This window comes from Heptranchias perlo, chromosome 1 (assembly GCF_035084215.1).
Source record: "Heptranchias perlo isolate sHepPer1 chromosome 1, sHepPer1.hap1, whole genome shotgun sequence".
In the NCBI taxonomy this organism is placed as follows: Eukaryota; Metazoa; Chordata; class Chondrichthyes; order Hexanchiformes; family Hexanchidae; genus Heptranchias; species Heptranchias perlo.
The window spans coordinates 124291748-124305311 of NC_090325.1; the positions used below are offsets into that span (position 1 = coordinate 124291748).

The following is a 13564-nucleotide window of genomic DNA, read 5'->3' on the forward strand; positions in this document are numbered from 1 at the left end:
CGGACCCCATATCCTCTCATCACAAAGACTTACTACTTTGAACTATGTAAGATCACCTGCTTCCTCCTCTACCTCACTCTAACGGGACTAAACCCCTTTTCTATGCCTTTGACACTCCCTGACTTAACTCTTCTATTGCTCTCCTAGCCAGCCTCCCAACATCCTCCCTCCATAAACTTCAGCTCATACAAAACCCCATGATATCCTATCATGGACCAAGTCCCACTCGAAATCATGCCTGTCCTCGCTGACCTACATTGACTCCCGGCCCCTCAAATTTAAAATTCTCATCCTTGTGTTTAAATCCCTCCATGGCGTTGCCTTTCCCTAGCTCTGTAACCTCCTGCAGAGCTGCACATCCCTCCCCCAAGTTCTTCATTCCTCTGTCTCCGACTTATTGTGTATCCCTCTTTCCCTTCATCCCAGCATTGATGGCCATGCCTTCAGTTGCCTAGGCCCTATGTTCTGGAATACCGTTCCTTATCCCCTCTGCCTCTCCATCTCCCTCTCCTCTTTTAAGATTCTCCTTAAACTGACCTCTGAGACCTAGCTTTTGGTAACCCTTCTTAATACCTCCTTCACTGGTTTGGCGTCCATTTCTTTTGCTACAACTTGGTGAAGCATATTGGGACATTTTTCTATGTTCAAGGCACAATATAAATGCAAGTTGTTGCTATTGCTGCTGCTGCTGTTGTTGTTTCTGTGTCTAATTTGGAGGATTGCCAAACTCTCAAACCTCAACAGATTCTACAGTAGGGTTGCCAACTCTGGATGGAGGCATTCCTGGAGGTTTGATCATGTGACATTCTGACCATGTAATATCTGATCACATGACATCTGATCACATAAGTTCTACAAATGTTATTGCATTTACCGTATAAAGGTTGGGTCCCCTATATTTGAGTATTTTTGCTCATAGTTTCACGCCAGTAGCTGTTGTGCGACAAGTTCCAAGAACCAGGAGGCCACCATTGAGCAGGCGGAGAGGAGAAAATGAGGGTGGGGAAGAGGGGAAACCAAGGGTAGGGAAGAGAGGAAATCGAGGACCCCCCCATTTTAGAGACCCCCCCCCGAATGTCGAGCCTTCCCGTTTCCAGAGCTTCCAGCTCCCTCCCAACTGCACTCCACGTGGTCACAGCTCTCTGCGGGTGACGTCACGAGCTGGAGGTTTCTTGAACAGCAGCCGGTGACATCATGGAGCGGGGGCCGCACAGCGGTGGGACATTTAAATCACTGATCTCCCGGGCTGCTGGAGACAGCGCATGGAGGAGGAATCCCCGATTCCGGGCAATTCCTGGTCATTCTGATAGGGTTGGGAACCCTATTCTATAGCTGTTCACTCCCCTATTTTAATGTACATTCCAGGTCAAATTGACATTCACTCTACGGGCTCAATAGAAGCTCAGAAGTCTGCCAGAAATGTTCCCTGTTCCACTACCGGTGGTTAAGTGCTTTGGGACGGTTTACTACGTTAGAAGTGTTCGATAAATGCAAGTTGTTGTAGACGTCGCTCTCCCTGCTTCTCTCTATAACTGATATTTTAGTCTGTCAAAACTATGGCAGCACCAATGTAACTGTAGTCTTTGCAATTTTTGCTTCATAAAGTGGCATTGCCAAGCTTACATAAACCTTTCTAAAACTCAGCCTGTCATGCTTGTTGTTAGCTGATTTTTAAAATTTCATAACTATTAGCAATCTCCCCTTTCACATCCAAATCATTTTACAGGGCTGATCAAGCAGAGACTTCTGCCATTAGAGTTGGTTTTGTCACTTACAACAAGGTTCTCCATTTCTACAATCTGAAGAGCAGCCTTGCACAGCCACAGATGTTGGTGGTGTCAGACATTGGAGAGATGTTTGTTCCTCTTCTGGATGGCTTCCTTGTCAACGTCCAAGAATCTCGACCTGTTATTAACAAGTAAGAAAAAAACTGCAATAATCATTTATGTCTACTGAATTCATCACTATTTCAAAACATTTGTTTATTTACATGTTACTATTTGTTGAAAATGAATGTTAGGATAGAAAATGCTGTAAAATCGTGACCTGATTTGGATGTGATCTAAACCACTGCCTTGTGTCTGCAATTTAACAAATGAATCTCATCATTCTAAGAGCAAAATAGTGGATGAACAATAATGGTCACTTAGGTCGGCTAGAAATTTGTATTCTGGTTGGTAGAAATGACTTGTTCCTAGTAAGGAAAACAAATGCTAAGATGAGTGATTGTTGTTGTGATTCATTTTCTAAGTGTTCAGGTTCTAAAATTCTGTAGAGGCATGCTGCTTTGACAGGAGAATGGCAGAACTCCCCAGAGAAACAGCATAAATCATCACTTTCAGCCATTATGTTGTTTCTCTGGGGGTTTCTGCTGATCTCCCGTCAAAGTCACAGCCAGAGATCGGGAGAACCGCTGGAGCATTTCATGGCCATTTTCTGCAACAGAAAGAGATAGAGATTGGCTAATCTCTTTAATTGGTCAAATGATTTCCATTTCCTTGGTTTCAAATCCCTCCATTGCCTTGCCCCTCCCTATCTCTGTAACCTCCTCCAGCCCTCCAACCCTTCAAGATCTGCACTCCTCCAATTCTTGCCTCTCGCGCATCCCTGATTTTAATTGTTCCACCATTGGAGGCCATACCTTCAGTTGCCTAGGCCCTAAGCTCTGGAATTCCCTCCCTAAACCTCTCCAACTCTCTTCCTTTCTTCCTTTAAGACGCTCCTTAAAACCTACCTTTTTGACCAAGCTTTGGTCACTTGTCCCAATACCTCCTTATGTGGCTTGGTGACAAATTTTGTTTGATAACGGTCCTGTGAAGCGCCTTGGGATGTTTTACTACATTAAAGGCACTGTAAATGCAAGTTGTTGTTGTTGAACTGTGTTAGTATGTGCACATATTTACACTTACTGTACAATTAGATTACTTCTTTTTATATACTTTTGAAACTTTTTAATTTTTTCAAAAAAATGATGGGCCAATTTCATGTAAGACAACCAAGACATAAAGCCAAAATCAAGAATAATTGACTGTTTGATGATCAGTGATTTTTTTTTAGATTCTGCTAACTAATGGCTAGTTTATTAACTATAAATGCTATTTTATCAGTACTGTCTATAAATCCTTTGAAATGATGCAACTCTGGAGCCCTTTAACAATCTAAACAAATAGATGAACTTAGTTAGAGAAAAACAGGCAAATAAATAAATTAAAGGGTGAGCCCCAGCATCTGAAACTCCTTTAAAAATCAAGTCAAATTTTATAAGGCCTTCTACCACGCGTATCAGAAAATCAGTAGATGAAAAGCCACATACAACATGCTGGTGATTTTTCGATATGTATTGGCTGCCTCGCGAATTTTACCCTCTTTTGTTCATGTTCTCAAATCACTGGTGTGAGAAAGAAAGCAATCTGGTCCCAGCTTGTTACGAGTGGTTCTGCTGGATTCCTGCCAGAGTTACAGTGGGAGTCTGCTGGAGCTGTCAAAGAAGTTCAGCCCCCTAATTTCCACCAGTGCTAAAACGTATGATTGTGAGAGGAGAAGGGGCCTATGTACAAAACCAGTAGGCAGACCTAGGGGTTTAAATTGTAAACCTTTTCGTCAAATTTGCCAATTGTAGCCCATTCCCAAAATAGGTTAAAAAAAATATACATCCCTAATGATATGGGGCTGATCCCACGCTTCCAGTGAGGAGTGGCATTGACTCACAGGGAGTGCATTACAGGAAATTGCAGGCACACAGCCTGTGACTTATCACCCATTAAAAAGGACAGAAACATCACAGGTTATGGACCCACAGCTTCCCACAATATGCCCCCTGTGGGCACAGAATTGACCCTTTTATTCTGTCTGTTGTATTTTGCATTTGTGATTATTTGCATGATTACACAACTCTTGAGCAGAAGGAGTGCATAATTCTGTGATTGACAGCTTGGCTCAGTTGATGCAGATCTTACTTGTGATTGAGAAGTTTGTAGGTTCAAACCTGACTCCAGGACTTGAACACGTAGGCCCCGAAATTCCCCTGGGGTTTCGCCAGTCTCTCACTGTAAGTCCAGCAAGAGACCAGCAGAACCCCCAGGAAATGGCAGAGACTCAGTTGCACCAGGTTGTGACCATTTCTGTGAGTTTGCTGATTGCCTTGTAAAGGGGCAGGAAAAGAGCGGAGCCATGGTTGGGAACTTCTTACACCAGAAATCCCCACCCCATAGGCACATTGGGATCTGTGTATTAGTGGAGCCAATACGCTGAGTAAGATGAGGTCTACTGACCTGCACACGGGCGGATATGGACCCCACCGGGCCAGGCAAGCAAAAGTTATGGTAAGACTATGCCAGAATGACCAAGGTACATAATGCAACCCTTCCTGATGGGCCAACATGGCAGTAAGACTACTGAGTTTTCAGAGCAAGTTGTACCTACATCTTCCTGAAACTGAGCCTGCCTGCAAGCTCCCCAGTGAGATTATATCCATGCTATTGGGCGGGGGGATGGAATTAATGTCAATCAAACTGTTAAACATTCATTTTGAACGTGTTTTATTTCTAAAGCCTGTTGGACCAGATTCCCGAAATGTTTGCCGACACCAGTGAGCGTGAAACTGTCTTTGCCCCAGTCATCCAAGCTGGTCTGGAAGCTGTGAAGGTTGGATATTTTTCCTTAATGATTGTGACAGTGTTTAATATGTATAACTGATATACAAAAAAACCTAAACTCAAAGATTTACTGGGTTAGTTTTACTAGCTGTTTGATTCTGTTTAAGATCTTCTCAATGAGCAAAGTCATAATTTAACAGCAATAATTAATCTAAAGATATCTTAGATCATGCCACTTTAGAATCCATTTATAGGTTGGGATTACTCTCCTCGATCCTGCCCAAAATTGAAATGACGGGAAATGGAAGCAGTGAGGCCACCCCCTTTCCCCGACCCCAGCCTCACTGTCCTGACCTGCATTTACCTCCACCCACCCCCACTGGGAACACTGCCGGCTGCACCTTCCCTGCCTACCCCATGCAAATGGCAGGCAGGGGGTAGAGAGGGTGGCAGGAGAATGGGCCCAGGACGGACTTCCCTCCTGTCCATCCCAGTTACCACCGCTTCCCGGGACCGCCATGGAGAAGGTGGCAGTAGACCCCAGGAAGTAGCGATAACAACCCTGGATTGTTCCAGTGGAGGGAGAGGGTCCTGAGCGGTATGATCAGAAGAGAAGGTTAAGATCAAAGATAGCGGGACATCGTTGGGTAAGTCAACTGGCTGATTTTAACTAATCCCCCACCGCCCCCCTCCTCCGTCAGGTGGTTAGGGTTAAAATCGACCCTTCCATTTTGGAAGTGAGAACCCTGTTTCAGCCAAAAGCCCAGAATGTGAAGATTGACCTACCATATCTCTAACTGGACTAGATCAATCTTTGCTATGTAAAAATGAGTCAGACCCAGAATGCCTGGTGCAGGATAAGTTATCTTGTTGTCCGCCCCCAGAGTCCAATCATTCCAGAGTCCAATCACTGCTGAACGAGTTAAGGCATCCACAGTGCAGCGACGGATTATGCCGATTAATCTGGCAAAATATTAGAAATGTAAATTGTAAATCAAAATCATCGTATGCTTTTCATTTCTTGGCTTCGCTGCATCAATTGCATATATAATCTATGCGAACAAATAAAATTAGTATAATTTAAGATACATTGGACAAACCATTTACACACTGAATGCAATTCAGAATTACAAGTTTATATGTCTATAACAGTAAGAGACCCATTCTTGCCCTAAAGTGATTTTCTATTACTTTTTACTCAATTCAAAGAGCAATTATTGTTTCAGCAGCTTTGCCAGTCTGTAAAATCTGCATCCATTTTTGCTTATTAAATAAAGGCAGTCTTCTCTGGTATTCACTTATTATTCAGCTAGGTGTTCTTGTGGAGTAAATGCTGATGTAAAGCCTTTTTCACACACATAACAATCATGAATCCTATAATAATGGTTTCTATAGCTACTACAATTTTTGTGGGAACATTATTGGGTTTATTTTATGCTGGGTTTCATCACTGCAGAGCCCATTAGGTTTCTCCAGCCCTAAAATCCTCTGAAATGATTCAAATTACTCTTGAGGTTTATCCGCTGCATTATCAATCATCCAAAAAAAACAGATTATGGTAGCAAAAATTATATTGCTAATTACAAACATGTTGAGTTACCTCATTCTTTTTTGTTGGCTTTGTAAATGCAAAGATGTCAGCTTATCACTAAATGGTGCATCACATGAGCAAAGTGCTTGTTTATTTTTAGTTTGTCCCACTGGGTTTATTGGACTTGAACAGCCCCATTTTATGGTTCTCCATATGGAACAGAAATATCTGTCCTTAACTTCAAACCAAGGGCTCTGCTCTCAGAATTAAATGAAGAGGAAAGATATTGTGCCAGCACTCCCTAATAGTTACGCACTTTGTAATAACTATTCACAACTGCCTTGTTAATGTAGACAGTACTAACTCTCTGAAGGCAAATAAATGTAAACACCGTAACCTTTTAAGTAAGTGGATGGATCCAGTTGCTGTTCTTTATTTGTTCCCAAACGACAGACTTTCTTGTTCGTCACTGATCCTAGATTATTTTTTTAAGTGACTGCAGCCAAGATACTTTTGTGCTTTGGCTGAGGACTCAGATGCACAGCTGGAATTTGCAATGATAGAACACAACCACTTTCTCACTAGATTAGAATTAACCCTTTTTTTGGAATTTGCAGATCTGCACACAATCAATTGTTGACAGATTTGGGAATATAGCAGAAGTTATTGGGGGCGATTTTCAACAGCCATCTGCCCTGTTAATGCTGCTAAACCAGGTGGCCGGCAGTTGAAATTTTTCTTTAACAATCGGCTGCCCAATGCAACTTTCGGGTGAGCCTTCAACTGGGTGGTCAGCATTCCCGCCTGAAACATGTGGGTGCCAACTTAAATATGCCACTCAAGGCCCTATGCCGGTAGTAAGACCTCATTTGCAATTTTAAGTCCCAATGAACAGATACTAGGCCTTGAGCGGCATAAACCAGTAGTTCTTAAAGGGACCTCTGGAGGCTGCTCACAAAACAGTCACTAAACAGTTTTCCCTGTATTTTTATGCAACTGAGGCCCAAATTCGAAAATGGTTCAGGCCTCACGCTACTGGTATCAGGCAGGTCGTGCAATTCTTCAGCCCACCGTCCTCCCGATACAGGCGATTGTTGAAAACTGGTATGCAGGTGTGGCTCATTGGCGTTCAGTGCTCTGTGCAACAAAGTGGTAGGATACATCCTCAGGTTTAAAAAACCTAGCTGCCTCCTCCTTCCTTAACATGTAATAAATTCTCAGTCTTGCCATGACATCAAAAGGAATTGCCAAATGGAGGCCAGATGCTAGTTTGCCAACTTGACCAAGATGACCAAGACTGCCTCTAACAACCAGTTTGGGGCTAACATGAGACTTGGGAGGTGATTCAGGGAATCTAAAGAGGAGAGAGAATGACACTTGTGTATTTGTTTTTAAACTGGGGGAGAAATATTAAAATCGGTTTAAAAATATGAAACTGGATTTAAGTCCTTCAGTATATGCACAGGAATAAATTGGAACAGTTCAGCTGTTCCTACTTAAGCAAAGTTATTATATATAAGCCTTGAAATTATGAGACTGCTTCCAGCTCGGAATCTCAATCAGTGGGATCACAGATCGAGTGCAGAGGTCAGCACGCCTGATTCATATTGCTCCTGGTTTTCTGGCCATTGATCTGAATGGATGGAAAATTAGGAGTGCCACAATATGGTGCACTGACCCCTGCACCTAGTTCTCCAATCTATGTACCCAGAAAACGAGACTCCATGTCAGGAGTGGAGTGAAATCCCACAATTTCTGGGATTACGATATGTTTTATTCCATTCTGTCTTGATACTGAGGCTCTAGAGAGAGCACAGAGGAGGGCAACAAAGGTTATGCCTAAACCTACATCTTTAGTTATGAGGATAGGCTTAGAGAGTTGGGTTATTCACTTTGTAGAAATGTAGTCCGAGAGGAGACATGATCATGGTTTATGGTTTTTAAAATTATGAAAGTATTGGATGTAGTAGATTCAAATAGATAGTTGAAATGGGTAGAAACAGAGAAAAAATGCAATAGCCAATTTCAGATTAAACTTTGGGAAACACCTGCCTGGCTCCATTGACAATTAAGTACCACACCTCCAATATGCCATAATGTCCTCCCCCCTCCCCAGCTTGCAAGATGCTTCTTAAAGTAGCATACCTACACTTATCACATCCACCAAGAACATGTTCCAGAGGGCGACAACCCTTTGAGAAAAGAAATACAATGTAACATCTAACTTACTGTTAATTTTGATCCTCTTCTCATGTATGCATCATTTGATGCAGCTTGCATGATGATAACATTAATAGTCCATAAATTTGTACTTGAGGCTTTCATAAAGTAATTGTTTTCCTTCCAATTTTCTCCCTTTCTTTCCTAATGGCATTGACTCTGTTCTGGGGTTCAGCTCTACAGGCACTGATTTTGCTCCAATGCTTTGTCTAAATGGCACATCTATATGTGTGAACCTAGGCAGTGAGTGTTGGCAGACTATTCACCCACAGGGATCAATCACAGCCGAGCTTGTTCTCACCTAATGTCCACACACATACACTTCCAGCAGGGTTCTTTGGAGAACAAGCAGGAGTGACAACCCCGGACCAAATTTTTTTTCCACCTCTTTAGGTAGTGCTGAAGTCAATTATAGTGTCCCTACCACCACCTCAGCTGAAATCAGCAAACAATGGATTTAACATGGGCCATTCCTGTTCTGTATGACTCAGCTACTTGCTGTCTTAACTGGCTGACCATTGGGTAAAAATGATTATATCTTGTGCAATATCTAACAGAAGATGTTAAGAATACAGCAAACTGTGAATAAAATTCTGTAACTAACACTTCAATAAACAGTTGAACTTAACGCTGGGTATGCTAAGTACTTTTTTTTTGTTTTAAAACAGGCCGCAGAATGTTCTGGAAAGTTATTTATATTCCACTCATCCCTGCCGACAGCTGAAGCACCAGGTAAACTGAAAAACAGAGATGACAGGAAGCTGGTGAACACAGACAAGGAGAAGGTACAGTAGCTGGAAAGCTGTGTGTTGATAGTTAATCGGTTTCTCTACACTGTGTGTTTCTGCTTCGTCTTTCCGTTTCTCATTTTAAGTTTATTTATAGACCAGATATTTAAACATCGGGCAATCCTTCCTATTAACTACTCACCTATAAGATTGTCGGGAACATACTAGAGGTAGCAGAAAAAGAAGAAAAGAAAGACTTGCATTTATATAACTCTTTTCATGACCTCAGGACATCCCAAAGCGCTTTACAGCCAATGAAGTACTTTTTGAAGTGTAGTCACTGTTGTAATGTAGGAAACACGGCAGCCAATTTGTGCATTGCAAGGTCCCACAAACAGCAATGTGATAATTACCAGGCAATCTGTTTCAGTGATGTTGGTTGATAGGCAAATGTTGGCCAGAATACCAGGAAGAACTCCCCTGCTCTTCTTAGAAATAGTGCCGTGGGAACTTCTACATCCACTTGAGAAGGCAGACAGGGCCTCGATTTAACTCCTCAGCTGAAAGACGGAACCTCTGACAGTGCAGCACTCCCTCAGTACTGCAGAAATGACTATCTAGTTCAGGTCACGGGGGGTATTATTGTTACACCCCCCAGGTAACGCTATTGTGCAAATAGATTGAGGGAAGTGTGAGTCAACGCCCGTAAAAGGAAGGCACTCAGAGCATTTTATGGGAGTGAGTGACACCACTGGACCTGAGAAAACACCACTGAACCTTAGACAACAAACTTTTTAAATGATGCTGTGCTTTTGTAAAGAATACTTCTGCAGTATTTCTACAGTAAGACAACCTTATCATGAACTAATCTTTAAACGTGGATGCTTAACATTCATGAGATTCTCTTTGTGAATATGAAATGTTCCTTTCCCATTATCTAGCACACCTTTAAATGATGTTGGCTGCGTAATTTATTTGCAGTCTTCGGTTTATTTACTTCAGTCATGAACACACAAATGACCTGGTCTCATAATAATGAGAATGTTGCTTGTATTAATGAAGAATTTATTTTAACTCCCTACAGACACTTTTTCAACCACAGTCACATTTCTATGAGACTTTGGCAAAGGACTGTGCGGCCAATAGCTGCTGTGTAGATGTGTTTCTGTTTCCAAACCAGTATGTGGATGTCACAACTATGGGAATCGTGCCAATGTCTACTGGTGGCAGTTTGTACAAGTACAATAATTTTCAGGTAAAATTCTGCTGCTTGTTTTTGATAATTTTGTAACGTGCTTGGCTGTTCTGATTTTCCATTCATTTCATCCATCCAGTCTTGTTCCATGTCTTATCCAATAACGTGTTTTTTTATGGAGTGAGTGAGATAGACTCTATGGGCACGATTTTAATAAGGTAGCGGGATGGCAGCGGGTGGGGGGGGGGTGTCGGGGTGTCAATGGGCGTGTGGCAAACGCCAATAATAAAAACTTACCATTCCCCACACGATCATGACTTAATTGGTGGACGTTAATCTTGTTTCCGGGTTTGCCGTCCGAAAGCTGCGCAGTGGGCGGGCTGCGCACCTGCATGACAGGCTGTCAGCTGCAGCGTCTAGATTTAAAGGGCCATTGCTCCAAGAGTAGACGACTGAGAGACCCAGGCAGTGTCACCGGTGGCACATTGGACTGATCCGGAGGCAAAGAAGTTGAAGGCAGTGATCACTTTAACAGCGACGGATAATGAGATGCTGCCAGCCCCAACCGGGAGCAGCTCGGCATGAAAGAGGCTACAGATGTCTGCGACCACCTGGCGACTGACTCTCAGCCTCCGTATGCACTGCCCCTCAGAGAGGTCCAGGAAGTTGAGCCTCAGTCTGTAGACGCTCTGACGAGGGTAGTGCCCCCTGCGATGTCAGTCCCTCTGTGGTTGCCCTCTGTGCTCTTGTGCAGGTGCTTATGACACAGCACTGTGTTGTGGAGCTACAAGAGGCGGAAGTACATGCCAAGCCTGGCGAGGATGGTGATGTTCCTCGTCCTCGGATGTACTGGTGAATGCAGCCATCGCGCCCCCCATCCTGATAGTGTCAGTTTTAGGGGGTCCGAGAAGCTGGTAAATATGGGTAAACAGAACAATTCTGAGTGGAAACCAAGAATTTTCAGTCTAAACACAAAGATCTCCCAGCCATAAGTTTGTCTGAGAGAACAGAGTGCCCTGCTGCAATAACTGACCTTTTATCCCCATCAGTCAAAACAAGGATTTAAATGTCCAAATGACTGCCAGCTGAAACCCGACTACTTTCCAATGCCGTGTTTCACACAGCACGGGAAACACGTTGAGGCAGCGTTAAAATCACTTGCCTTCATTGTTAATTGCATTTATGGACATTTCAAGTACTTTAAGTACTTGATTTGGTGGTTTAAACATCGTCCCACCGACTTTAATTGCCGGCGAGACTTTCAGGTTCGGGAATGGCGCGCTGACCCAGATGACTCTGGGTCGTGCGCGTTCTTCAGCGGGTTGGAGCCGGGATTCCTGCTTGCTCCAAAAAAACTCGATTTTCTTTGCCCCCCGCCCCCAACGCACCAGCAGATTTCTTTTAAAATCGTGTCCTATGTTGCTGACATATGTAGAATCTATGATGATACCGGTGTTAAACAATACACATCATTGAAGTTTGTTGATAATAACTTTGTAGTTTTTGCAGGAGATTTCTCCAAGCTAATTTATTTTTAAAAATCTTGCTATAAAATAAACTAATATATGTGTATGCATAGACTTCTTAGGAGAGAAAGATATATGCGTCTGATTTTCTAGTTAACCTGATACCTTCAAATTACGCTGTAAAAGATAAATTCCAAAATTGGGGTTAAATTCATAAACTCATGGAAATGTCAGTATTGGCATATTACAGTTATGATGTGACGCAAGCACCTGATTTCCCTATTTGAACATCCCATCTTCTCTCCATACTGATGAGCAGCATCTACATGAGCTTCCCTCAATTTTCTGTGTTACATACAGTTAGCTGAATGAGTTCCATGAAGGAGGAGGTGCTCTGGATGCAGCTAATGACTCATGTCAACTCCTTTGTGCTTTGTGACGACAATTCCAAGTGTTTGTTACGTATTTAAAATATTTTATTAGCCCTTGCAAAACTGTTTTTCTGATTGAATCCAATTAAACCCAAAGTTTTTTGATTACAAAGCAACTGTTTTACTTTGATTCAGAACAGCCAAGCACATTACAATCATGGGGTCAACTTTTAGTGTGGAGCCGGTTTCGGGGTTCAGGCCACTCGCTGGCCTAAGTTTCAGTCCCAGAGTATTTTAACTCCCGGGCCTCATTTAAATGCTGCCAGTCCACTTCTCAGCTTGGAAGAGGGTACAGAGCGGCTGCAAGAAGCAAAAATTGGGTGGTTGTTAGACGCACATTGGCTTCTAGTTAAGTAGCAGGTAGGGGTTTCAGGGAATGGAAGGGGTGGCTGCAATCCGGGAGGCAGGGTAGATCACGATTTTCCTTGTGGAGCCTGGAGGAGCACTTCTACCCCAACAAAGAAACATTTTAAACCTCTTCATTCTTCCCACCTGCTTCAGACTGGTAGCAAAGTTGCAACGGCTTCCTCACTCATGTTAAAATGCAATCGGGGTTCAATTGATATCACAAGACCCCGATTAGCATTTATGCACGAGGCTGCTGCCTGATTCTGACGGGCACCTCACCCACCACCAAAACCAGCAGCGTTAAGTTGACGGAGCAGAAAATGGAGCCGCTCCATTTTAACTGCTTGCCCGCTGCATTCCGACCCAGAGGAGAAAGTTAAAGTTTCCCGCCATTTTTTTTAGAATACAAAATCTTATATAGATACATAGGTATATGCTTCAATTTCTGTTAACACAGTTTATATAAGAAAAATGAGAATAGATCATTTGAGTCCTTCTTCAAGACCCATGTATTTTTATTTTTACCCCAAATCCATATCCATCTACTCTCTGCTGAAGCAGGATTCTGTACCATTTTCTTATGAGTGCTTGTACTGTGTAAGCATTTTCTGTGCTACTGGTAGTCTGTTCCAAGCCCAGGTATGAAGTGGTTACTTCTTAAATTACAGGTAGCTCATTATTTTGTTCGTTTATGATTTGGTCTCCCAATTCTCTTATTTTAGATTTAGTAGAAAATAATTTTCTACTTTCATTTCCAAAAACGTATCTACTGTTCCGCCCTTAATCTTTGTTGCAAATGAGAATAGATTCAACTTCCTTAGCTGCTTTTCATGGTTAACTGATACAAAGTTCACAATTATCTTTGCTTTCATGATCTGTTCATAAGTACAGTGACCTGACCTGTTGTGATTATAGGTGAAATTGTATTCTATAAGCTGACAGTGCTTTATTAAACCGACCCATAGTTTTGGCATCTATATTATTTTTATTATATTGGAATATCAATATACTGATTGAGTAGAGCTGTATGGTGTTACCGTGTATGCACCA

General features: G+C 42.5%; 1 protein-coding gene and 1 long non-coding RNA gene across 3 annotated transcripts in view; one reads left to right on the plus strand and one right to left on the minus strand.

The window, feature by feature from the left end:
• LOC137325693 (uncharacterized) overlaps positions 1 to 5505 on the minus strand; it is a 41968-nt gene extending 36463 nt beyond the window's left edge. The window contains exons 1-2 of the long non-coding RNA XR_010963942.1: positions 5382 to 5505; positions 1776 to 1905 (exon numbers count right to left, since the gene is read on the minus strand). This is a non-coding gene — a long non-coding RNA (uncharacterized lncRNA). The remainder of the gene's footprint in view (positions 1 to 1775; positions 1906 to 5381) is intronic.
• Positions 1 to 13564, plus strand: part of LOC137325667 (protein transport protein Sec24D-like) — a 169118-nt gene that overhangs the window by 121053 nt on the left and 34501 nt on the right. For both annotated transcript variants that reach the window (XM_067990921.1, XM_067990922.1), the window contains exons 12-15: positions 1727 to 1918; positions 4551 to 4644; positions 9015 to 9131; positions 10159 to 10329. In XM_067990921.1, the coding sequence (XP_067847022.1) occupies positions 1727 to 1918; positions 4551 to 4644; positions 9015 to 9131; positions 10159 to 10329 (574 nt within the window). The remainder of the gene's footprint in view (positions 1 to 1726; positions 1919 to 4550; positions 4645 to 9014; positions 9132 to 10158; positions 10330 to 13564) is intronic.